This window comes from Zophobas morio, unplaced genomic scaffold (assembly GCF_036711695.1).
Source record: "Zophobas morio isolate AGI-343-1 ecotype UQ-CSIRO unplaced genomic scaffold, CSIRO_AGI_Zmor_V1 ptg000006l, whole genome shotgun sequence".
NCBI lineage: Eukaryota > Metazoa > Arthropoda > Insecta > Coleoptera > Tenebrionidae > Zophobas > Zophobas morio.
Genome location: NW_026972111.1, coordinates 2,792,428 through 2,819,638, shown reverse-complemented (window position 1 = coordinate 2,819,638; position 27,211 = coordinate 2,792,428). Strand labels below are relative to the sequence as shown.

Here is a 27,211-nt window from a genome sequence, read left to right as displayed (position 1 = left end):
AGACGAAAAAGGCGAGAAAAAACAAAAAAGTCGATAAAAAGGATGTAAAACAGCGCGACAAATATAGGTGATATAAAGTCCCTAATGAAAATTCTAAAACGAACGTGAAAAAAGGCCTTAAAAAATATAAAAAAAAACCGACAAAATACTGTACAAATGATAGATGAAAAAGCAACAAAAAAGAGCCGAAAAGTATTAAAAAAGACAAAAGGACGGAAAAACATAAAATAGAAAATGCAACAAAAACCGTTAAAGAAAACTACAAAAAATGCTTAAAAAACTATTTAAAAAAAGTTAGACTAAAAAAAAGACAGAAAGAGAAAAAAGAACCGCAGAAAATGACGACGAAAATAGGAGGAAAAAAACACCAAAAAACGTGTCAAAAAAAAAGATCGACGAAAAAGTAATAAAATAGAGGCGATAGAAAAATGACAAAAAAAGTTGCCCGAAAAAAGAACGACAATAAAGTACATCAAAAATACAAACAAACAAAAGGATACAAAAAACAAAAAAAAAAACATTGAAAATTACTTCAGAAAATAGCATTAAAACGAGCCTAATGAAAAAGGGGCCAAAAAAGGACGACAAACAAAAAAGACAAAGGAAAGGAGATCAAAAAAACAAAAAGTAGACAAAAAAGAGGCGACAAATTAGTCGCTAAAGAAATATCCAAAAAGAATGAAAGAAAACTCCACAAGAGCGAAGAAAAGACGACACGAAAATATGTAATGGGTACAAAAATGCAACAAAAATTATCGACGAATAAGCAACAAAAAAGAGGCAATAAAAATAATGGAAAAAAGGTGACTAAAAACAACGAAAAAAGAATATAAAAAATACGTAGAAAGGGGGACATAAAACGCTACAAAAAAAAGGGCTAAAGAACACTACAAAAAACGCTTAAAAGAAGACTATTAAAAACATGCGACTACAAAAAGACTACCAGTAAAAGGAGTCTAAAAAAGACGACAAAAAGCAGTATATAAAAAGCCGAAGAAGTTTCCAAAAAGGACGACAATAAAGACGATAAAAAAAGACTATCTACCAATAAAAGGAGACTAGTTAAAAAGAAAAAGGCGACTAAATCAATGCCAAAAATGACGAAAAAAGGCGAAAAAATGCAGGTAAAACAAGGCGATAAAAAAGAGACGATAAAAAAGGCGCCAAAGAAAACTGCAAAAAACCACAAAAATGATCGATGAAAAATAACACAAAAGAGAACATAAAAATAGCCTTAAAAAATGCGCAAAATAAGAGTGAAAAAATAGGGGAAAAAAGGTGATAAAAAATTGAAGCAAAAAAGTCGCTCAAAAAGGACGACAGAAAAGACGGCAAAAAAGACGAAAAAAGGCTATAGAAGTTTAAATATACCGATAAAATATGCTTTCACTATTATAAAAGAACTTCTTTCCTAAGTTAATTCATATTATTAAATTTTACTTAATTTTAAATTTGCAATATCACCAAAAGTAAGCAATTTTTGGAAGAAATTTTCACCTGAATTTAATAAACTTGTCGATTCTGACATAACTTAAAAATACTTATCATTGTGTTAAAAATACAAAAATGGTCATCATAATCAAAGCACTGTTTTGCTATAAAAGTAAAATTTATATTCATTTGTTCATAAAGAGTTCCAACTAATAAATAAAAATTATAACCTATTGTGTGGAATACTTAAACTTGTAGTTCGGGTTCGGAATTTTATTTGTCATTGTTGTTTCAGCGTCTGTTTAAAAGTAATATTAACTGAACAATATTTGCGCAGGTAGATAAGGTAAAAACAACGACCTACTCTTCGCATTGCTGCATCAGTCTTAATAACAACAAAAAAAAGCAGTTGGAGGAGCTGGGATTTGAACCCAGGACTTTCAGCATGCGAAGCAGACACTCTACCACTGAGTTACACCCCCTGCTTGAGGGGAGCGAGTTACCGCCATACATCCACCACGGCTCGCAGCTCCGAACGTGAAAATATGTTGAAAGCATTTTTGTTTAATCTTCGTTTGATGTCGTCTCGAGTGGGAATGCGAGACGAACCGGACTTCCGTCGAAATTAACTTCGTAAAAATAATTCCTAAATTATTATGCACGTAAGAACATTACTCACTGTTTGTCAACACGAAATGCTCAGCATCTCCATAATCTGTTTTACAATCTCATTAAGAATTCATAAGATGAGAAAAATAAAGGAAGTACGAGAAAAAAAGTAAAAGAAAACTCGGCCTCTCGTCACTAGACAAGAAGAAAATGTGAAGTACATTAAAAATTAATTAATACGCCGAGATGAGACTGAGATTTCTGCATCTCCAGGGTTTTTCTCTTGGAGTGAAAAGAGGATGTGATGGCTATAGCTGGAAGGTGTGTTGGTGGAGTTTTCTCGAAAATAAAGGTCGAGCGGCGTGGATGAATCGCTTCATTGAGGGGAATGTTATGAACAGTTTTTGCGTATTTTTCGGGATTTATTAGGCGAAGTTTAATTGTTTGATAGGGTTAATTTCTATTTTTATGTGCCAAATAACCTTGTTTCCGCTTATACAACATGTGGTTAATTGTTTGTTGCGAATTACCGGTTTCCGGATTAAGAATTAACCATTAAAAGCCATTGTACTGTACTATAGTGTAATTTTGGTTGCCTATCCGACATAAATTTAAATTTTTCAAAATCGATTCACTCAACAAATTTTTCGTACAATTTCCACGAAATATTCGCCTAGGAAAAGTTTTGCATTATAAAAGTTAATTGACCTACACAGTGTTGATTTTTTTAAAGATATGAAAATTTAACATAAAAACAGCGGGATGTAATTTTGCGATTTTGCTGAGAAATAATTAGGAGAATGAACGTACATTAAAAGGATCAAAGTTGGAAGATTTAATTATTCAAAAGTACAAAAAAATATGCAGAAAGAACAGTTTAAAGGTGAACATTTACATGTATTCTTTTAAAAAAGGTGGTTATAAAGTGTTGTACATCGAGTTGGCTCTGAAATTTCGTCGTCGCTTGTCACAAATGTCAATCATAAATTAATTGTCTTTGGGTTTTTCAGTGTTGGCTGCCTAATAAATAGGCAACCCATAATTCACACATCATTGAATTTTTATTCTAACGCAATAATCTTATCTAACTTTTTCGAAAATTTATACAATTTATTATGTTTATATAAATTATATGTTTTTTTTTCGATTTTGCATTGATACAAACACATTATTCTAAGAAACCAGAAACTCAGAATAGGAAGCGGAGACGGCCGACGGTCACAATTTACCATTGTTTCAGCTTGTTTGATAATTTAAATTTTTGAATATAAAAAAATATTTGTTGGCATTTTGTAATTAAAGGAAAAACAAAAAATGGTACTTGAACCGCTAGTTCAGATTCAGAATTTTATTTATCAAAATAAAAGAAATGCAGTTGGAGGAGCTGGGATTTGAACCCAGGACTTTCAGCATGCGAAGCAGACACTCTACCACTGAGTTACACCCCCTGCGTGAGGGGAGTGAATTTTCTTAAAACAAAAAAAAATTGGTCTATGGTTATTTTCACCCCCTGAAGAACAATCCAACAAATTCAATATATTTAAAATAACCCTTATAATTTAAAGTAGAGATATGTATGGAGTGCTCAAGTACAGGTCAATCACCCATAGTGTGGTTGGTATTATTATATTTAAAAACCAACATTACTGTGAGAAATATTGAATAATAGAAACAATCATGATAATTACAAACAAAATAAAGGCAAATTAATAAACCACAAGTACAGCAATATGTTATTTAATGAAATTTATATCGCATGTACTATTAAGTAAAATTTTGAGATGACGTCATCAAATTGTTGGTGGTAATAATTGGATAAACTTTGGTCAGCGTTTTAATATCTACACGATATGTTTTGAGGATCTGAGGATTGTGCTGTTCTGAGGATTTGAGGATTATGGTGTTTTGAGGACTTGAGTATTATGGTGTTTTGAGGATGTGAGGATTATGCTATTCGGAGGATTTGAAGATTATGCTGCTCGGAGGATTTGGGGATTATAGTGTTTTAAGCATTTGAGGATTATGTTGTTCAAAGGATTTGAGGATTATGCTATTCTGAGGATTTGGGGATTATGCTGTTCTGAAGATTTGTGGATTATGATGTTCTGAGGATTTGAGGATTACGTTGTTCTGAGGATGTGAGGATTATGCTGATCTGAGGGTTTGAGGATTATGTTGTTCTGAGGATTTGAGAATTATGGTATTCTGATGATTTGAGGATTACGGTGTTCTGAGGATTTGAGGATTATGCTATTCTGAAGATTTGAGGATTACGGTGTTCTGAGTATTTGAGGATTCTGATATTCTGAGGATTTGAGGTTTATAGTGTTCTGAGGATTTGAGGATTATGCTGTTCCTAGGACTTGAGAGTTGTGCTGTTCTGAGGATTTGAGGATTACGGTGTTCTGAGGATTCGAGGATTATGGTATTCTGAGGATTTGAGGATTACGGTGTTCTGAGGATTCGAGGATTATGGTATTCTGAGGATTTGAGGATTCTGGTGTTCTGAGGATTTGAGAACTATGGTATTCAATGATTTGAGGATTACGGTGTTCTGAGGATTTGAGGATTCTGATATTCTGAGAATTTGAGGATTCTGGTGTTCTGAGGATTTAAAGATTCTGCTGTTCTGAGGTTTGAGGATTATAGTGTTCTGAGTATTTGAGGATTATGCTGTTCTGAGGATCTGAGGATTACGGTGTTCTGAGGATTTGAGGATTATGGTATTCTGAGGATTTGAGGATTACGGTGTTCTGAGGATTTGAGGGTTGTGCTGTTCTGAGGATTTGAAGATTATGCTATTCTGAGAATTTGAGGATTATTGTGTTCTCAGGATTTGAGGATTACGATGTTGTGAGGATTTGAGGATTATGTTGTTCTGAGGATTAGAGTATTATGTTCTGAGGACTTGAGAGTTGTGTTGTTCTGAGAATTTGAGAATTATGGTGTTTTGAAGATTTTTGGATTATGCTGTTCTGAGGATTGGAGAATTATAGTGTACTGAGGATTTGAGGATTATGTTGTTCTTAGGATTTGAGGATTACGAGGTTCTGAGGATTTTAGGATTATAATGTTCTGGGGATTTGAGGATTATGGTATTCTGAAGAATTGAGGATTACGGTGTTCTGAAGATTGGAGGATTACGCTGTTCTGAGGATTTGAGGATTCTGATATTCTGAGGATTTGAGGACTATAGTGTTCTGAGAGGATTTGAGGATTCTGATATTCTGAGAATTTGAGGATTTGAGGATTCTGGTGTTCTGAGGATTTAAAGATTATGCTGTTCTGAGGTTTGAGGATTATTGTGGTCTGAGTATTTGAGGATTATGCTGTTCTGAGGATCTGAGGATTACGGTGTTCTGAGGATTTGAGGATTATGGTATTCTGAGGATTTGAGGATTACGGTGTTCTGAGGATTTGAGGGTTGTGCTGTTCTGAGGATTTGAAAATGATGCTATTCTGAGAATTTGAGGATTATTGTGTTCTCAGGATTTGAGGATTACGATGTTGTGAGGATTTGAGGATTATGCTGTTCTGAGGATTAGAGTATTATGTTCTGATGACTTGAGAGTTGTGTTGTTCTGAGAATTTGAGAATTATGGTGTTTTGAAGATTTTTGGATTATGCTGTTCTGAGGATTGGAGAATTATAGTGTACTGAGGATTTGAGGATTATGTTGTTCTTACGATTTGAGGATTACGAGGTTCTGAGGATTTTAGGATTATAATGTTCTGGGGATTTGAGGATTATGGTATTCTGAAGAATTGAGGATTACGGTGTTCTGAGGATTTGAGGATTACGCTGTTCTGAGGATTTGAGGATTCTGATATTCTGAGGATTTGAGGACTATAGTGTTCTGAGAGGATTTGAGGATTCTGATATTCTGAGAGGATTTGAGGATTCTGGTGTTCTGAGGATTTAAAGATTATGCTGTTCTGAGGTTTGAGGATTATTGTGTTCTGAGTATCTAAGGATTATGCTGTTCTGAGGATGTGAGGATTACGGTGTTCTGAGGATTTGAGGATTATGGTATTCTAAGGATTTGAGGATTACGGTGTTCTGAGGATTTGAGGATTCTGATATTCTGAGGATGTGAGGATTCTGTTGTCCTGAGGATTTGAGGGTTGTGGTGTTTGAGGATTTGAAGATTATGCTATTCTGAGAATTTGAGGATTATTGTGTTCTCAGGATTTCAGGATTACGGTGTTGTGAGTATTTGGGGATTATGCTGTTCTAAGGATTAGAGTATTATGTCCTGAGGATTTGAGAGTTGTGCTGTTCTGAGAATTTGAGGATTATGGTGTTTTGAAGATTTTTGGATTACGCTGTTCTGAGGATTGGAGAATTATAGTGTACTGAGGATTTGAGGATTATGTTGTTCTGAGGATTTGAGTATTATGCTGTTCTGAGGATTTGAGGATTCTGATATTCTGAGGATTTCAGGATTATCGTGTTCTGAGGATTTGGGGATTATGCTGTTCTTAAAATTTGAGGATTATACTGTTTTCGGGATTTGAGGATTATGTTGTTCTCAGGATTTGAGGATTATGGTGTTTTGAGGATTTGAGTATTATGGTGTTTTGGGGATTTGAGGTTTATGGTGTTTCAACATAAAGTTGCACAGTTGTATATATTCGATTCTATGACTTTTAGGAAAATTAAGTGAGTGTTTTTTTAACAATAAAAAAAATCAAACGAACGTTTCTTGAGAAAATTGAAAACATATTTATATAAATGTTATTTTTGGACATCCTCAGTCGTAAGTAAATATAAAACTTTGTTACTAAAGTATCGATTAAATTTCACTTCCAGTGATATTATTTTTTTAGTGGACATTAAGATGACGTCAGGGGAGATGAACAAATAAACTTTGTTAAGGTTATGTAGTCTTTAAAACAATGTTATAATGCAGAAAAATTTCGAAAAATCCTATTTGTTGAATGAGTGTAAAACTTAATTCTGCAAGTTTTATTTTTCGTGAAATCCCCAATGTGGTAAAATAAAAATAATGGGAGTCAATTACTAAATTATAGGAAAGAGAACATATTATGTTATGTTTATGTTCATTGAAAATTTATTTAATAAAGTTTTACATAAATCGAAACTAAAAAAACTTACGAAAAATTGACAGAAATAGTATTCAAACTTGGGCGAATTCTATACTTTTGAGAATTACTAATATGATGCAAAATATTTTTATTATTTCTAGTTCTATCACCTTGTTCAAATTATGCTGAGCTATTACAACTCGTTCACTTTCGGCGCCATCTGGTAACAAAAAAACGACATATTTTGACACTTGAGAATTTGACATTTTCAAAATATTGTCTCCACTTTTGAGAGACAAGCAAATCAATAAAGTCCTTTGTGATAAGATAACCCAAACAGTCCGCAAAATTTGGCTTTGCTGTTAAGCGGACGCGGATCTCCATGAAGTCTTTTAAATTTAACATTTGTTTTGACAAATTGACATCACAGAAAAACCGTGCGTTTCGCTTTCGCCACGCGATTTTATGTCTCTTCCTCGAATTTATATCAACAACTGAATGAGTATTAGAACTGCAAGAAAAGAAGCAAGCAACATTTAATTACTCCTCACCCTGACAAGAGTTTAATTTCAAACAACAAAAAATGTATATTATGTTAAATTATGCCACACTGCGAAAGTCTCAACAATAAAATGTCTCAGTTCAGCTTGTCGAACGATGGATACACAAATAAGAACATAAAAAAACAAGCACAAATTAAAGTCCACATTTTCCCGGTCCTTAATGTTATTAATTTGGCCGATAAAAATTTCCAGGGTCTTTTCACTCAAAATGGATCAACGTTTAAGGATTAGTTTAAGTGCCATAAGTGAACTAGTTATTTATTATTATCAATTTTGAACGAGAAGTTACGAAGTGTGTTATAATAACTTAAATAAAACATCCAGAACTTTTAGATACCGTAAAGATTTTAATATGAACTGAGAATTTACAAACAATAAAAACAAAAATTACATAGTCAAAGTTTTACAACATTTCCGACAAGAAAATCATTAATAAACCGATATTACACCGATTACGCTTAAAAAATAGAGGGCGGGTGGGCGGGGCTAGTATTTGATAAGATAAGACTGATTTCGGCACTTTTGACATTTTCGATCATTTTTCAACTATTTCCGAAAATTCGTTAAAGATATTTTCTTATAGATTTCGATATTCAGAAGTCATTTTCCGTTTCGTTTCTTCGGAAATTCCGAATGTTTTTCCAAAAGTTGCTAATTGAAATACAATAGTTTTTACAGTTTCGTCAAAATAGCTCGGTATAAAAATTTTCTAAATAAAAAAGGAAATTATTATTAATTTTTGTTCTGCAAAATAGTATTGTTTCAAGAATGTATTTTGTAGTTTTTATATATTTGCACGAATGTTTAAAATTTGATTATTTGGGACAATAGAAAAGTCAGGACATTAGAAATAAATTTTATAGCAAATAGTATATCTAACAAAAAAAGTTACGATTAGGGTTTTTTTTACTTTTTTCAAATCCTAGAGTCTATTATTAGTTTCCACTCCCACTCGACAAGAGAACACCATTAGCCCCGCCCACCCACCCTGCCTCCTTTTCGTTGATTGATTTTATCCGATCTTTAAAATACATAAATAATCTTACACTGAACAGAAATAGAATTCATGGTTAGAATGAAAAGAGAGTGGATGGGTGGCGTTAGTACTTGCTAAGGTAAGACTGATTTTGGCAAATGATATACCTTCCAAGAAAATAGAGGGTGGGTGGGCGGGGCTAGTACTTGCTAAGATAAGACTGATTTCGGCAAATCACATACCCTCTAAGAAAATAGAGGGTGGGTGGACGGGGCTAGTATTTGATAAGATAAGACGGATTTTTGCACTTTTGACGTTTTCGTCGATTTTTCAACCATTTCCGAAAATTAGTTGAAGACATTTTCTTGTAGATTTCGATATCCAGAAGTTATTTTCGTTTCGTTTCTTCCGAAATTCCGACTGTTTTTCCAAAGTTGCTATTTGAAAAACCGCAATTTTTACAGTTTCGTCAAAATAGCTCGGTATAAAAATTTTCTAAATGAAAAAGGAAATTATTAATAATTTTTGTTCCATAAACTAGTATTGTTATAAGAATGTATTTTGTAGTTTTTATATATTTACAGGAATGTTTAAAACTTGATTATTTGGGACAATTCAAGTCAGGACAGGTCAGGTGGATGAAATTAGAAATAAATTTTATAGCAAATAGTATATCTAACATAAAAAGTAACAATTAGAGTTTTTTTTTTTACTTTTTTCATATCCTAGATTCTATTATTAGTTTCCACTCCCACTCGACAGAAGAACACAATTAGCCCCGCCCATCCACCCTGCCTCCTTTTTAGTGATTGATTTTATCCGATCTGAATAAAATACATAAATAATCTTATACTGAACAGAAATAGAATTCATGGTTAGAATGACAAGAGAGTGGATGGGTGGCGTTAGTACTTGCTAAGATAAGACTGATTTTGGTAAATGATACACCTTCCAAGAAAATAGAGGGTGGGTGGGCGGGGCTAGTACTTGCTAAGATAAGACTGATTTTGGCAAATCACATACCTTCTAAGAAAATAGAGGGTGGGTGGACGGGGCTAGTATTTGATAAGATAAGGCGGGTTTTGGCACTTTTGACGTTTTCGTCGATTTTTCAACCATTTCCGAAAATTAGTTGAAGACATTTTCTTATAGATTTCTATATCCAGGAGTCATTTTCGCTTCGTTTCTTCCGAAATTCCGACTGTTTTTCGAAAGTTGCCAATTGAAAAACCGCAATTTTTACAGTTTCGTCAAAATAGCTCGGTATAAAAATTTTCTAAATAAAAAAGGAAATTATTAATAATTTTTGTTCCACAAACTAGTATTGTTTCAAGAATGTATTTTGTAATTTTTATATATTTACAAGAATGTTTAAAATTTGATTATTTGGGACAATAGAAAAGTCAGGACAGGACAGGTGCATGAAATTAGAAATAAATTTTATAGCAAATAGTATACATATCTAACAAAAAAAGTAACAATTAGGTTTTTTTTTAATTTTTTCACATCCTAGATTCTATTATTAGTTTCCACTCCCACTCAACAGAATAACACAATTAGCCCCGCCCACCCACCCTGCCTCTTTTTCAGTGATTGATTTTATCCGATCTGAATAAAATACATAAATAATTTTATATTGAACAGAAATAGAATTCTTGATTAGAATGAGAAGAGTGTTGGTGGGTGGCGTTAGTACTTGCTAAGGTAAGACTGATTTTGGCAAATAATATACCTTCCAAGAAAATATTCTCTATTTTCTTAGAAGGTATGTGATTTGCCAAAATCAGTCTTATCTTAGCAAGTACTAGCCCCGCCCACCCACCCTCTATTTTCTTGGAAGGTACATCATTTGCCAAAATCAGTCTTATCTTAGCAAGTACTAACGCCACCCACCCACTCTCTTCTCATTCTAACTATGAATTCTATTTCTGTTCAGTATAAGATTATTTATGTATTTTAAAGATCGGATAAAATCAATCAACGAAAAGGAGTCAAGGTGGGTGGATTTGATAAGATAAGGCGGATTTTGGCACTTTTGACGTTTTCGTCGATTTTTCAACCATTTCCGAAAATTAGTTGAAGACATTTTCTTGTAGATTTCGATATCCAGGAGTCATTTACGCTTCGTTTCTTCCGAAATTCCGACTGTTTTTCCAACGTTGCTAATTGAAAAACCGCAATTTTTACAGTTTCGTCAAAATAGCTGGGTATAAAAATTTTCTAAATTAAAAAGGAAATTATTATTAATTTTTGTTCCACAAACAAGTATTGTTTCAAGAATGTATTTTGTAGTTTTTATATATTTACAGGAATGTTTAAAATTTGATTATTTGGGACAATAGAGAAGTCAGGACAGGACATGTGCATGAAATAAGAAATACATTTTATAGCAAAGAGTATATCTAACAAAAAAAGTTATGATTAGGGTTTTTTTTTACTTTTTTCACATTCTAGATTCTATTATTAGTTTCGACTCCCACTCGACAGAAGAACACAATTAGCCCCGCCCACCCACCCTGCCTCCTTTTCAGTGATTGATTTTATCCGATCTGAATAAACTACATAAATAATCTTATACTGAACAGAAATAGAATTCGTGGTTAGAATGAGGAGAGAGTGGGTGGGTGGCGTTAGTACTTGCTAAGATAAAACTGATTTTGGCAAAATAGAGGGTGGGTGGGCGGGGCTAGTATTTGATAAGATAAGACTGATTTTGGCACTTTTGACGTTTTCGTCGATTTTTCAACCATTTCCGAAAATTAGTTGATGACATTTTCTTATAGATTTCGATATCTAGAAGTCATTTTCGTTTCGTTTCTTCCGAAATTCAGATTGTTTTTCCAAAATTGCTAATTGAAAAACCGCAATTTTTCAGTTTCGTCAAAATAGCTCGGTATAAAAATTTTCAAAATGAAAAAGAAAATTATTATTAATTTTTGTTCCACAAACTAGTATTGTTTCAAGAATGTATTTTGTAGTTTCTATATATATACAAGAATGTTTAAACTTTGATTATTTGGGACAATAGAAAAGTCAGGACAGGACAGGTGCATGAAATAAGAAATAAATTTTACAGCAAATAGTATATCTAACAAAAAAAGTTACGATTAGGGTTTTGTTTTACTTTTTTCAAACCCTAGAGTCTATAAATAGTTTCCATTACCACTCGACAGAAGAACACAATTAGCCCCGCCCACCCACCCTGCCTCCTTTTCAGTGATTGATTTTATTCGATCTGAATAAACTACATAAATAATCTTATACTGAACAGAAATAGAATTCGTGGTTAGAATGAGATGAAAGTGGATGGGTGGCGTTAGTACTTACTAAGGTAAGACTGACTTTGGCAAATGATATACCTTCCAAGAAAATAGAGGGTGGGTGGGCGGGGCTAGTATTTGATAAGATAAGACTGAATTTGGCAAATGACATACTCTCTAAAAAAATAGAGGGCCGGTGAGCGGGGCTAGTATTTGATAAGATAAGACGGATTTTGGCACTTTTAACGTTTTCGTCGCAACTAGTATTGTTTCAAGAATGTATTTTGTAGTTTTTATATATTTACAGGAATGTTTAAAATTTTATTATTTAGGACAATAGAAGTCAGGACAGGTCAGGTGCATGAAATTAGAAATAAATTTTATAGCAAATATTATATCTAACAAAAAAAGTAACAATTACATTCTTTTTTTACTTTTTTTACATCCTAGATTCTAACTATTATTAGTTTCTACTCCCACTCGACAGAAGAACACAATTAGCCCCGCCCACCCACCCTGCCCCCTTTTCGTTGATTGATTTTATCCGATCTTTAAAATACATAAATAATCTTGTACTGAACACAAATAGAATTCATGGTTAGAATGAGAAGTGAGTGGGTAGTTGGCGTTAGTACTTGCTAAGATAAGACTGATTTTGGCAAATGGTATACCTTCCAAGAAAATAGAGGGTGGGTGGGCGGGGCTAGTATTTGCTAAGATTAGACTGATTTTGGCAAATCACATACCCTCTTTAAAAATAGAGGGTGGGTGGGCGGGGCTAGTACTTGCTAAGATAAGACTGATTTTGGCAAATCTCATACCCTCTAAGAAAATAGAGGGTGGGTGGGCGGGGCTAGTATTTGGTAAGATAAATCGGATTTTGACACTTTTGACGTTTTCGTCGATTTTTCAACCATTTACGAAAATTAGTTGAAGATATTTTCTTATAGATTTCTATATCCAGGAGTCATTTTCGCTTTGTTTCTTCCGAAATTTCGACTGTTTTTCCAAAGTTGTTAATTGAAAAACTACAATTTTTACAGTTTCGTTAAAATAGCTCGGTATAAAAATTTTCTAAATAGAAAAGGAATTTATTATTAATTTTTGTTCCACAAAATAGTATAGTTTCAAGAATGTATTTTGTAGTTTTTATATATTTACAGGAATGTTTAAAATTCGATTATTTGGGATAATAGAAAAGTCAGGACAGGTCAGGTGCATGCAATAAGAAATAAATTTTATAGCAAATAGTATATCTAACAAAAAAAGTTACGATTAGGGTTTTTTTTTACTTTTTTCGAATCCCATAGTCTATTATTAGTTTCCACTCCCACTCGACAGAAGAACACAATTAGCCCCGCCCACCCACCCTGCCTCTTTTTCGTTGATTGATTTTATCCGATCTTTAAAATACATAAATAATCTTATACTGAACAGAAATAGAATTCATGGTTAGAATGAGAAGAGAGTGGGTGGGTGGCGTTAGTACTTGCTAAGATAAGACTGATTTTGGCAAATCACATACCCTCTAAGAAAATAGAGGGTGGGTGGGCGGGGCTAGTACTTGTTAAGATAAGACTGATTTTGGCAAGTCACATACCCTCTAAGAAAATAGAGGGTGGGAGGGCGGGGCTAGTATTTGATAAGATAAGGCGGATTTTGGCACTTTTGACGTGTTCGTCGATTTTTCAACCATTTCCGGAAATTAGTTGAAGACATTTTCTTGTAGATTTCGATATCCAGGAGTCATTTTCGCTTCGTTTCTTCCGAAATTCCGACTGTTTTTCCAAAGTTGCTAATTGAAAAACTGCAATTTTTACAGTTTCGTCAAAATAGCTCGGTATAAAAATTTTCTAAATAAAAAAGGAAATTATTATTAATTTTTGTTCCGCAAAATAGTATTGTTTCAAGAATGTATTTTGTAGTTTTTATATATTTGCAAGAATGTTTAAAATTTGATTATTTGGGACAATAGAAAAGTCAGGACAGGACAGGTGCAAAAAATAAGAAATAAATTTTATAGCAAATAGTGTATCTAACAAAACAAGTAACAATTAGAGGTTTTTTTTTTACTTTTTTCACATCCTAGATTCTATTATTAGTTTCCACTCCCACTCGTCAAAAGAACACAATTAGCCCCGCCCACCCACCCTGCCTCCTTTTCGTTGATTGATTTTATCCGATCTTTAAAATACATAAATAATCTTATACTGAACAGAAATAGAATTCATGGTTAGAATGAGAAGAGAGTGGGTGGCTGGCGTTAGTACTTGCTAAGATAAGACTGATTTTGGCAAATCTCATACCCTCTAAGAAAATAGAGGGTGGGTGGGCGGGGCTAGTACTTATTAAGATAGGACTGATTTTGGCAAGTCACATACCCTCTAAGAAAATAGAGGGTGGGTGGGCGGGGCTAGTATTTGATAAGATAAGACGGATTTGGCACTTTTGATGTTTTCATCGATTTTTCAACCATTTCCGAAAATTAGTTGAAGACATTTTTTTGTAGATTTCGACATCCAGAAGTCATTTTCGCTTTGTTTCTTCCGAAATTCCGACTGTTTTTCCAAAGTTGTTAATTGAAAAACCGCAATTTTTACAGTTTCGTCAAAATAGCTCGGTATAAAAATTTCTAAATGAAAAAGGAAATTATTAATAATTTTTGTTCCACAAAATAGTATTGTTTCAAGAATGTATTTTGTAGTTTTTATATATTTACAAGAATATTTAAAATTTGATTATTTGGGACAATAGAAAAGTCAGGACAGATCAAGTGCATGAAATAAGAAATAAATTTTATAGCAAATAGTATATCTAACAAAAAAAGTTACGATTAGGGTTTTTTTTACTTTTTTGATATCCTAGAGTCTATTACAAGTTTCCACTCCCACTCGACAAGAGAACACAATTAGCCCCGCCCACCCACCCTGCCTCCTTTTCGTTGATTGATTTTATCCGATCTTTAAAATACATAAATAATCTTATACTGAACAGAAATAGAATTCATGGTTAGAATGAGAAGAGAGTGGGTGGCTGGCGTTAGTACTTGCTAAGATAAGACTGATTTTGGCAAATCTCATACCCTCTAAGAAAATAGATGGTGGGTGGGCGGGGCTAGTACTTATTAAGATAGGACTGATTTTGGCAAGTCACATACCCTCTAAGAAAATAGAGGGTGGGTGGGCGGGGCTAGTATTTGATAAGATAAGACGGATTTGGCACTTTTGATGTTTTCATCGATTTTTCAACCATTTCCGAAAATTAGTTGAAGACATTTTTTTGTAGATTTCGACATCCAGAAGTCATTTTCGCTTTGTTTCTTCCGAAATTCCGACTGTTTTTCCAAAGTTGTTAATTGAAAAACCGCAATTTTTACAGTTTCGTCAAAATAGCTCGGTATAAAAATTTCTAAATGAAAAAGGAAATTATTAATAATTTTTGTTCCACAAAATAGTATTGTTTCAAGAATGTATTTTGTAGTTTTTATATATTTACAAGAATATTTAAAATTTGATTATTTGGGACAACAGAAAAGTCAGGACAGGTCAGGTGCATGAAATTAGAAATAAATTTTATAGCAAATAGTACATCTAACAAAAAAAGTAACAATTAGAGTTTTTTTTTTACTTTTTTCACATCCTAGGTTCTATTATTAGTTACCACTTCCACTCGACAGAAGAACACAATTAGCCCCGCCCACCCACCCTGCCTTCTTTTCGTTGATTGATTTTATTCGATCTTTAAAATACATAAATAATCTTATACTGAACAGAAATAGAATTCGTGGTTAGAATGAGAAGAAAGTAGATGGGTGGCGTTAGTACTTGCTAAGATAAGACTGACTTTGGCAAATGATATACCTTATAAGATAATAGAGGGTGGGTGGTACTTGGTAAGATAAGACTGATTTTGGCACTTTTGACATTTTCGACCATTCTTCAACTATTTCCGAAAAGCCTTTGTATAGAGAGCATTTTATTAATGAATGAGATATCTATAGACACAGTAAAAATCTGGCAAGGATTAGCACATGTCGCGTCAACAATGTGGAAAAATACGGTTAAGTATACAAACAAAACAAAACAGCTGTGGTGGGAACGAGAATTATTATTATTTGACCGTGACGACTATACGTTTAGTGAATATGAAATTGTTGCATAACTGAACAATTAAACCGAATTATTTAGATAACCAAAGTGAACACCAAATTTATAACCTTTATCATGGCTTAGTTGATGACTTAATAAATTGCGCGACTTATCAGTAGTTTCATATTGTGTAACTTGTAAACATCACAATATTATTCTCCCGTCAAAATGATATTAATTTTGGTGTTAATTGCAATCGTCACCGGCTTGTACTTTCTAAACTCACACTACAAATATTGGGAAAAGCGTGGAGTTCCAGGACCCAAACCCACACTCTTTATTGGTAACTTAGCAGACAATTTTCTCGTCAGAAAATCTCTAGCCGAACTATATGGAGACATATACAAGTAAGTCTTTATCTAGTAAACAAGTGAATCACTTATCTTTTATCATCTTGATCTTCGTCCAATTTTAGACAGTTTCAAGACGCTCGTGTAGTGGGAATTTTCAAAGCAAGTACCCCGACCCTAATCATCCGCGATCCCGAACTGGTCAAAGAGATCGAAGTTAAATCGTTTCAAAATTTCCACGACAACGAAATTTTCCTGGACAAGAACATCGACCCGTTGTCAGGACGAAACCCATTTTTTTTAAGAGGGGAAGAATGGAAAACCACACGGGCGCTCCTAACCCCCGCTTTCACCAGCGGAAAGGTAGTTTTTCCGATTGCCTCCGACTTAATCTAGTTCTATATTTAGATGAAATGGATTTACCCTTTACTGGAAGAAGTCAGCAAGAACTTCGTCAAATACGTCGAAAACCACCCAGGGACGACCACCGGAGAAGGGCTCAAAGCCAAAGAAATATGCATGAGGTTTACTTTGAACAACGTAGGAACTTGTGCCTTTGGTCTGGACGGGAAAACCTTCGAAGAAGAAAATCCAGAGTTTAAGCAAATCGCTGATAGGTTTTTCAGTCCGGAAGGAATCCAAACTATCAAAATACTCCTGATTAGTATCATTCCAGTCCTGTCAAAGATAGTATCCATCAAGTAAGTTCCAAATACAGTCTTCGTGGTATCATCAACTTCAACTTTAAGATTTACTCCTAAAGATGTTGAAGACAAGGTCAGAAACATAGTTAGACAGACTTTGCAGTACCGTGAAGATAACAACATCGTCAGGAACGATTTTCTCCACATTTTGCATCAGCTGATGAAGACAAACAAAGACTTTACTGAAATAGATGCCACAGCACACGCTGCTGGGTTTTTTGCAGACGGCTACGAAAGCAGCTCGATTGTGATGCACTTCTTGTTATACGAACTAGCGGCAAACCCTGAACCCCAGTCCAAGCTCAGAGAAGAAATAAATAAGGCGTTTGAAGCAAACAAGGGTACTTTACCGTACGAAGAGTTGCAACATTTGCCGTACTTAGATGCTGTTTTTAATGGTGAGTTTCTGGTGGTTGCTACAGGGTGGTTACTTTTGTTTGATTAGAGGGGATGCGACTACGTCCTGCCGGAGGTACTTTGAGCAAAATTTGCACCAAAGACTACACCTACGTGCCAAAAGAGGGCGAACTTATTAAAAAACCTTTCGTTATTGAGAAAGGGACTCCCATTGTTTTCCCTTTGTATGGACTACACAGTGATCCAAAATATTTTGAGCAACCGGAGTGTTTCAAGCCTGAAAGGTTTCTCGATGGGAAGAAAGATAGTATGAGATATGCGTTTTTGCCTTTTGGTGAAGGTCCCAGGTCTTGTTTAGGTTTGAAAATTGGCAGTTTTGGTACAATTGTGTAAATGTTGGTTTTCAGGTCAGAGGTTTGGTACTTTGCAGATTAAGATTGGTGTTGCTTATCTTATCAGGAACTTTGAAATTTCTGTTAATAAGAGGACGCAGTTGCCGATTAAGTACGATCCTGTGTATTTTTTAACGTTGCCGAAAGACCCTGTGTGGCTCGATTTCAAAAAAATTAGATAGTTTTGAGTTTTACTGTTTCTTTCGTATGTAAGATTTGATTTAAAAATCTAGATTTTGCTTACTATTTGGTTTTCTTTGTCTATATCTATATTTATTGCAATTTAAGTCACAAGTCATGTGACAGGATGGTACAAGATACCGATATTTTATTTCATATATTGATATTTGTGACTAATAAATCATGATAAATTATCTGTTTGCCACCAAATCAGGTATTTTGGTAGAAAGACATAAATTCAAAGATTGACAAGAACAATTCCAAAAATTATCGAATATCATCTGTTACACTGTACAGTTTTTTTGATTTCATTTTTTAATGTGTTCTAAAATTCAACTTTCATTAACATTCAATTAAAGTCAAATTATCTGCTTAAGTATATGCAACCAAACATACACATTACGTTATGTTGCACAAAGCGTATAATTTGAAAGTCATGTCAAAATTTCAAATTTTAATTTTTTGATTAAATTATTATAAATACAGAAAATGAAATTCCGTAAGTAATACTGGAGAATGAAAAAATGATCGATAAATCCGAAAATTAAAAAATTGAAAATTCGACAAACCAAAAATTTTAAAAACTAATAATCCGAAAAAACAAAGAATGAGAAATAATTTGAAAAAAATCAAAAAACTGAAAAATTGAAAAATTAAAGATTGAAAAACTGGAAAATACCGAAACTGAAATGCTGAAAAATTAGAAAATCGAAAAATTGGAAAATTGACAAGCGGAAAAGTCGAAAAATCTAAAAGCCGAGAAATCGAAAAATTGAAAAATCGAAAAATTAAAATTTCTAAAAATTGAAATGTTGAAAAATCTAAAAATATCGAGAAATCGCAACATCAAAAGACCGAGAAATCAAAAAGTTGAAAATTCAAAAAACCGAAAATTCGAACGGAAATTGAACATTCGAAAAATTGGAATTTCGAAATTTCGATTAATGCAGAAATAAGAACATTTAAAAACCGAAAAATTGGAAAATCGAAAAATTAAAAATTTAAAAAATCGAATATCCGACATATTGGGAAATTCAGAAAATGGAATATTAAATAATTTAGAAAAAGAGAACTCCAGAGTCCAAAAATTGAAAAATGTAAAGACTGAAATGCCCAAAAATTGGGAAATTAAAAAATTGAAAAATCGAAACATCCAAAAATTGGAAAATTGAAAAATCGAAACATCAAAAAATCGTATAATTTAAAAAATTGAAAAGTCGAAAAATTTTAAAAACTAAAAAAATGAAAAATCGGACAAGTGAAAAATTAAAAAACCAGAAATTGAAAAATCGCCAAATATATCGAGAAAAAACGAAAAATCGAGAAATTGAAAAATCTTACACTAAAATGTGGAAAAATTGGAAAACCGAGTATCCAGAAATCCAAACATCAATAAATTATATATCTCGAAATCGAAACATCAAAAAATTGTAAATCGAATAATTGAAAAATCGAAAAATTCTAAAAATAAATAAAAGAAACAGAACAACTAGAAATCGCAAAATACAAAATTTAAAAAATTGAAAAAATGAAAAATCGAAAAATTATAAAATCAAACTATGGAAAAATTGGAAAAACGAAAAATCCAAGAACCGAAAAGTCGAAAAATTGAAAAACAGAGAAATCGAAAAATCAAAGGAAAAATTGAAAATCTAAAATTAAATTTTCGAGAAATCGAGATATTAAGAAATTGAAACATCGAAAAATTAAAAATCGAAACATTAAAAAATCGGAAAATTGAACAATCGAACAATTAAAACATCGAAATCCCGATTAATCCAGAAATCGGAAAATTTAACAATCGAAAATCCGAGATGTCGAGAAATCGAAAAATTGCAAAATCTAAAAACTGAAATGTCAAAAAGTGGAAATTAAAAAAATGAAAAATCCGAACATTGAAAAATTGGAAAATCGGAAAATCCAAAAGTCGAAAAATCGAAACATCAAAAAATCTTAAATTGAGAAATTAATATATATAACATTAAATCGAAAAATCCAAAAATTAAGAAATCGAAAAACTAAAAAACTGAAAAATTTAAAAACCGAAATTGAAATTGAAAATTTGAAAAAGTAAAAATTTTAAAAATCGAAAAAAACAAAAACCGTAAAGGCTAAAACGGAAAAGTCGAAAAATCGAAAGACTGAGTAATCGAAACATCAAAAATCGTATGATCGGAGAATTGAAGAATCGAAAAACTAAAATATTGAGAAATTAAAAAATCCAAAATGTTGAGAAATAAGAAGATCTAAAATTTGGAAAATCGAAATACCGAAAAATTGGAAAATCGAAATACCAAAAAATTGGAAAATCGAAAAATCGAAAAACCGAAAAGCTGAAAAATCGAAAAATCCAACGAAAAATTGAAAATCAAAAATTAAAATTTCGAAAAAATCGAAATATCAAGAAATCGACAAAACGAAAATTTAAAAATCATAACACTGAAAAATCGGAACATTGAACAATCGAACAATTGAAACATCGAAATCCCGATTAATCCAGAAATTGAAAAATTTAAAAACTGAAAAATTGAAAAATCTAAAAATCAAAAGTTATGAAAATCGAAAATCCGAGTTGTGGAGAAATCAAAGAATTGAAATATTAAATAATTTAGAAAAAATACAGAAATCGTAACATACAAAAATCGTATAATCGAAAAACTGAAAAATGGTAAATTAAAAAAAAAATTAAAAAAATTGAAACATTGCAAAATTTTAAAACTAAAATGTCAAAAAGTGGAAAATTGAAAAATTGAAAAATCGGAACTTGGAAAAATCCAAAAATTAAAAAATCGAAAAACTAAAAAATTGAAAGTTTTATAAACTGAAATCGAAACTGAAAATTGGAGAAATTACAAATTTAAAAAATCGAAAAATTCAAAAATCATAAAATCCAAAACGGAGAAGTCGAAAAATCGAAAAACTGGGAAATCGAAACATCAAAAATCGTATAACCGAAAAATTGAAAAATCGAAGAATTAAAAAAAAACAAAAAATGAGAAAACAAAAAACAAAAAATGAACAATCGAAAAACTAAAAAATCGAGAAATTAAAAAATCCGAAAACTAAAATGTTGAGAAATTATAAAATCTAAAATCTGGAAAATCGAAATATCGAAAAATTGAAAAATCGAAAACCGAGAAATCGATAAATTCAAACTTGGAAAATTTGAAAAATCTATAATTTAAAAAATTGAAAAATTAAATCTCAAAAAATTGAAAAATCCAGAAATTCAAAAATTCCCAAAATGTTGAAAAATGTAAAAATTGAAAAATTGAAACATCGGGAAATTGAAACGTTGAAATTTCAATTAATCCAGAAATCAGAAAATTTAAAAAAGCGTAATACTGAAAAATCTAGAAACCAAAAATTACAGTAATCGAAAAATGGAAAAGCCCTAAAATCTAAAACCGAGATGTCAAAAAATCGAGAAATCGAAATATCAAAAAAGTAAAAAATTAAAAGAACTGAAAAATTGATAAATCGAGGAACTGAAAAATTAGAAAATCGAAAAATCTAAAATTTAAAAAACGGAAAATTAAAATGTCGAAAAAGTGAAAAATTGAGAAATCGAAACACCAAAAAATTGAGGAATTAAAATATTGAAATATTCCATAACTGTAAAGTATCGAAAAATTGATAATCAAAAATCTAAAAAATCCTGAAACTGATATATCGATAAAGTGAGGAATCGAAATATTGAAAAATCGAAGAAAAATTAAAAAATCGAAAAATCAAAATTTCCAAAAATTGAAAAATTCCCAAAATAGAAATGTTGAAAAATCTAAAAATCGAAAAATTGAAACTTCGAGAAATCAAAACATCCAAAAATTGGGAAATTGAAAAATTGAAATAACATTAAATCGAAAAATACAAAAATTAAAAAAACGAAAAATTAAAAAATCGGAAAATTTAAAAATTGAAATTGAAAAGTTGAAAAATTAAAAATTTTAAAATCGAAAAATAAAAAAATCGTAAAATCTAAAACCAATGAGTTTTGAAAAACAAGAAACTGAAAAAGCGAATAAATGAAAAATCAAGAGACGAATAATCGAGACTTCGCAAAATACAAAATTTAAAATATTGAAAAAATTGAGAAATTAAAAAATCCGAAAACTAAATGTTGAAAAACTAAAAAATCTAAAATTTGGAAAATCGATATATCGAAAAATTGGAAAATCGAAAACTCGAAAAGTTGAAAAATCAATAAAAACCCAGAAATTGAAAAATCCAACAAAAATTGAAAATCTAAAATTAAAATTTCGAAAAAATCGAAATATCAAGAAATCGAAAAATCGAAAAATTGAAAATCGTAACATTGAAAAATTGGGACACTGAACTATCGAAATCCCGATTAATCCAGAAATTGGAAAATTTAGAAACCGAAAAATTGAAAAATCGAAAATTCAAAAGTTATGAAAATCGAAAAATTGAAATATTAAGTAATTTAGAAAAAATAGAGAAATCGTAACATTTAAAAATCGTATAATCGAAAAACTGAAAAATCGAAAATTAAAAAAATCGGAAAGTTGAAAAATCTAAAAACTAAAATGTCAAAAAGTAGAAAATAAAAAAATTGAAAAATCCGAACATGGAAAAATTGGAAAATCACAAAATCCAAAAGTCGAAAAATTGAAAAATCCGAAAATTCAAAAATTCCCAAAATTGAAATGTTGAAAAATCTAAAAATTGAAAAATTGAAACCTCAAAAAATCGAGATATCAAAAAGTCGACAAGTCAAAAAACCGAAAAAGCGAGAAATCGTAAAATTGGAACGTTCAAATGTCAATTAATCCAGAAATCAGAAATTGAAAACCCGTAATATTGAAAAATCTAGAAAGAAAAATTTTAAAAATCGAAAAATGGAAAAAGCCTAAAATCTAAAGCCGAGATGTTAAAGTTAATAAACGGGAAATTAAAATATCTAAAAATTGAAAAATTGCATTAAGTGAAAAACTAAAAAATCTTGAATTTGAAATATCGAAAAAGTGAGAAGTCGAAAATCGAAAGACTGAGAAATCGAAACAGAAATCGTATAATAGAAAAATTGAAAATTCAAAGAGTTTTAAAAAACAAAAAACTGAAAAAGCGAATAAATGAAAAATCAAAAGTCGAAAAATCGAGGCTAACAAAATACAACATTTAAAAAATTGAAAAAATGGAAAATCCAAAAATTGTACAATCGAAAAACTAAAAAATTGAAAAATTCAAAAATCCGAAAACTAAATGTTGAAGAACTAGAAAATGTAAAATTTGGAAAAATCGAAATATGTATCAAGAAATCGAAAAATCGAAAAATAAAAAATCGTAACATTGAAAAATTGGGGCACTGAACTATTGAAATCCCGATTAATCCAGAAATCGGAAAATTTAGAAACCGAAAAATTGAAAAATCGAAAAATCAAAAGTTATGAAAATCGAAAAATTGAAATATTAAATAATTTAGAAAAAATAGAGAAATCGTAACATTTAAAAATCGTATAATCAAAAACTGAAAAATCGAAAATTTAAAAAACCGAAAAGTTGATAAATCTAAAAACTAAAATGTCAAAAAGTGGAAAATAAAAAAATTGAAAAATCCGAACATGGAAAAATTGGAAAATCGCAAAATCCAAAAGTCAAAAAATTGAAAAATCCGAAAATTCAAAAATTCCCAAAATTGAAATGTTGAAAAATCTAAAAACTGAAAAATTGGAACCTCAAAAGATCGAGATATCAAAAAGTCGACAAGTCAAAAAACCGAAAAAGCGAGAAATCGTAAAATTGAAACGTTGAAATATCAATTAATCCAGAAATCAGAAATTGAAAACCCGTAATATTGAAAAATCTAGAAAGAAAAAATTTTAAAAATCGAAAAATGGAAAAACCCTAAAATCTAAAGCCGAGATGTTAAAGTTAATAAACGGGAAATTAAAATATCTAAAAATTGAAAAATTGCATTAAGTGAAAAACTAAAAAATCTTGAAACTGAAATATCGAAAAAGTGAGAAATCGAAAAACTGAAAAATCGAAGAAAAATGGAAGAATTAAAATACTGAAAAATTCTAAAACTGAAGTATCGAAAAACTGAGCAATCGAAAAATTGAAAATCGAGAAATAAAATTTGAAAAATTGAAAAATTAATAAATCGAAGAATCGAAAAATTGGAAGATAGATAAAACTAAATTATCAGGAAATTGAGGAATAGAAAAATAAAAAATCGAAAAATTGAAGAATTGAAAAATTGAGAAAAGTGCTGTCTGGGTGGTACGACGGAAAAATTACCACTGCGCCAAGCCAGCTGCGGTTGCGTGTTATATATGTAAAGAACACGGCGAATTAAACAATAAACAAATATAATAATAATAAACAAAATCAAGATAGATACATAAAATCCAAGTGCAAAAGTAGGTATGTTATTTCATACAAAGTGTATACATTTAAAATTTTACAACAATTGGGCCAGTAGTTTCGGAGATTACGTGTCTAATAAAAATCGACACAGACGACAGACACATAGATGTACATTTGATTGCATAATTTAATTTTTTACTTCCCGAGCGTAAGCAAAGGAAGTATTGTAATCGAGTCCGTCGGCCGACTCTCTACTTTTACGTTTTCTCGATCTTTCATGACCCCTAGAAGACGAAGAAATAGGTCTCCCATTTCCGTCTGTCTGTCCGTCTGTCCGTCCGTCTGTCCGTCTGTCCGTCTGTCCGTCCGTCTGTCCGTCTGTTGTCCCGGATTTTTATTAGACAGATAATCTCCGAAAGTACTCGACCGATTGTTGTGAAATTTTGTACTTATATTAAGAATATCATGTAGATGGTAAAACGCTAACCAAAATTTGTCTAATCATCCCCACCACTAATGCGATGACGTCACTTCAAAATTGTACATAGTAAATGGGTTTTCAATTGTATAAAATAACACAGTCCTACACATGTAGTTTACAACTCTGAATCGACTTTTCACCCGAAACGTCCAGATTTTTGGAAAAAAAATCAAAATTATAAAACAACATTTTGAAATTTAATTTTTAATCTGCTAACCAGAATGCTTTGAAATGTTGCAGATGTTTTAAGGCTATAAAGAGCATCATAAATCTTTAGTCAAAAAATATTTGCTTATCCCCTCCAAAAACTTGATGACGTCAGCTCAAAAGTTTGTGGAATAAATCATATCTAAAATGTACAAAATATGATGAATCTGTACTTGTGATCTATCACTCCATTCATATTTTTTGGATTTGCATATACAGGGTGACTCAAAAAAATTAATGAATGCGTAAATATATTTTATTGATTTAATCAGGAACTACAAAACCGAATGCTCTGAAATCTTGCAGATGTTTTAAGGTCATAAAGAGCATAATAAATGTTTAGTCAAAATATATTTGCTTATCCCCTCCAAAAACTTGATGACGTCAGCTCGAAAATTTGCCGAATAAATCATATCTAAAATGTACAAAATATGATCAGTCTGTACTTGTGATCTATCACTCCATTCATATTTTTTGGATTTGCATATACAGGGTGATTCAAGAAAATAAATGAAAGCGTAAATTTATTTTACTGATTTACTCAGGAACTACAAAACCGAATCCTTCGAAATCTTGAAGATATTTTAAAATTATCATAAGCATGGTAAATTTTTGATCAAAACGTATTTGGTCGTCCCCCCTAAAAAATTTATGATGTCACAACAAAATTTTACTGAATAAATCCTATCTAAAATGTACAAAATATGGTGAGTCTCTTCTTGTGATTTATCATTCCATTCAAATTTTTTCGATTTGCATATACAGGGTGACTCAAAAAAATTAATGAATGCGTAAATTTATTTTATTGATTTAATCAGGAACTACAAAACCGAATGCTTTGAAATCTTGCAGATGTTGTAAGGTTATAAAGAGCATAATAAATTTTTAGTCAAAATATATTTGGTTATCTTCTACAAAAAACTGATGACGTCAGCTCAAAAGTTTGCCGAATAAATCGTATCTAAAATGTACAAAATATGATGAGTCTGTACTTGTGATTTATCATTCCATTCATATTTTTGGATTTGCATATGCAGGGTGAAAAAAATTAATGAAGACGTGAATTTATTTTATCGATTTAATCAGGAATTACAAAACCGAATGCTTTGAAATCTTAGGAATATTTTAAAGTTATTATAAGCATGGTAAACTTTTGTTCAAAATGTATTTGTTCATCCCTCCTAAAAAAATTGATGACGTCACCCTTAAATTTTGCTGAATAAATCCTATCTAAAATGCAAAAAATATGATGAGTTTGTACTTGTGATTTATCATTCCATTCATATTTTTTTAGATTTTCTTAAGAGGTGGTTCAAAAAAATTAATGAAGTCAATTTATTTTATTGATTAAATTAAAGGCAACACTTATTATTAGTATTACACCCCAACCAACCCAATTTGGTAGACACAAAATTTGTTAAAGGAAAAACTCGGTTGAAACATAAGGGTAGCACGCTTATTTACATCGACTTTAACATTACAGACCTGCATTTGTTTTATGCGGTCACTTGGTTCCGCGAATGCGAAATAGACATGTTTATAATCAACCAATTGTGAATTTCACCGTCAAGAATTAAAATAAAACGCAATGTTTTATATAATAAGCGGAAGTCGAAGCAATAAAACCGGTGGTCGTTTTGTTTACAGTTTCTCTGTTTGGCTCTCACGTATGCTGTTATGCTTGTCATCTTAAATTAAGAATGTTTATACATAAATGATTTTCAGTTGCCCCTCATATTACTAGACAGCGGATTTCTGTCGGGCTACGTCACGATTATAGGGGGGGACGTGCTGGATTCCATAAATATAATTAACGATTTATTAATCAAACGGCTAAGTAAATGAGAACGGGAATTAACAGCAGAGTGCAACGAAACAACGTTATTCTAATCTCAAATAAACGAAGTGCAGTCCGCAATGGCAATGAATTCGCATCCCGTGCGAGCCGTACCGAGTTTGGCCTTGCCTAGCCCGACAGAAATCCGCTCTCTAGATATTACACACCGGCGCCGTATACGTGAGTAAATTGTTTCGTTATTTTATTGATTATAAGAAATCAATATTCAAAACGACCCAATTCATTTTCCCGAAAATTTGGGAACACAATAATTTTATTCTTAGTATTACACTACATCTATCCCAACTGATATACGTGTCCTTGCAAAAATGTTGATGACGTCATCACAATTTTTTTTTAAATTCCCACTACAAAAATGTAATGAGAAAAAAAAACAT

The 27,211-nt window shown here is 31.5% G+C and overlaps 1 protein-coding gene and 2 non-coding genes across 3 annotated transcripts; 1 reads left to right on the top strand and 2 right to left on the bottom strand.

The window, feature by feature from the left end:
• Positions 1-1,841: 1,841 nt before the first annotated feature.
• Trnaa-cgc (transfer RNA alanine (anticodon CGC)) lies at positions 1,842-1,913 on the bottom strand. Its single transcript has one exon. It is a non-coding gene; the product is annotated as a tRNA-Ala (tRNA).
• A 1,503-nt stretch (positions 1,914-3,416) lies between these two features.
• Trnaa-cgc (transfer RNA alanine (anticodon CGC)) lies at positions 3,417-3,488 on the bottom strand. Its single transcript has one exon. It is a non-coding gene; the product is annotated as a tRNA-Ala (tRNA).
• Positions 3,489-16,026: 12,538 nt separating this feature from the next.
• LOC135122977 (probable cytochrome P450 28a5) lies at positions 16,027-18,024 on the top strand. Its single transcript, XM_064047473.1, has 6 exons — positions 16,027-16,382; positions 16,451-16,688; positions 16,734-17,026; positions 17,075-17,427; positions 17,475-17,744; positions 17,794-18,024. Exons 1-6 carry the CDS (start codon positions 16,204-16,206, stop codon positions 17,958-17,960), a joined length of 1,500 nt encoding a protein of 499 aa, XP_063903543.1. The 5' UTR covers positions 16,027-16,203; the 3' UTR covers positions 17,961-18,024.
• The last annotated feature ends 9,187 nt before the right edge of the window (positions 18,025-27,211 follow it).

Excerpts from the sequence above, each read along its gene's own strand:
- LOC135122977 (XM_064047473.1), top strand. The coding sequence starts at position 16,204 with ATGATATTAATTTTGGTGTTAATTGCAATCGTCACCGGCTTGTACTTT. Across the intron at positions 16,689-16,733 it reads CCGCTTTCACCAGCGGAAAG|ATGAAATGGATTTACCCTTT; the intron begins GTAGTTTTTCCG and ends TTCTATATTTAG. Across the intron at positions 17,027-17,074 it reads TCAAAGATAGTATCCATCAA|ATTTACTCCTAAAGATGTTG; the intron begins GTAAGTTCCAAA and ends TTCAACTTTAAG.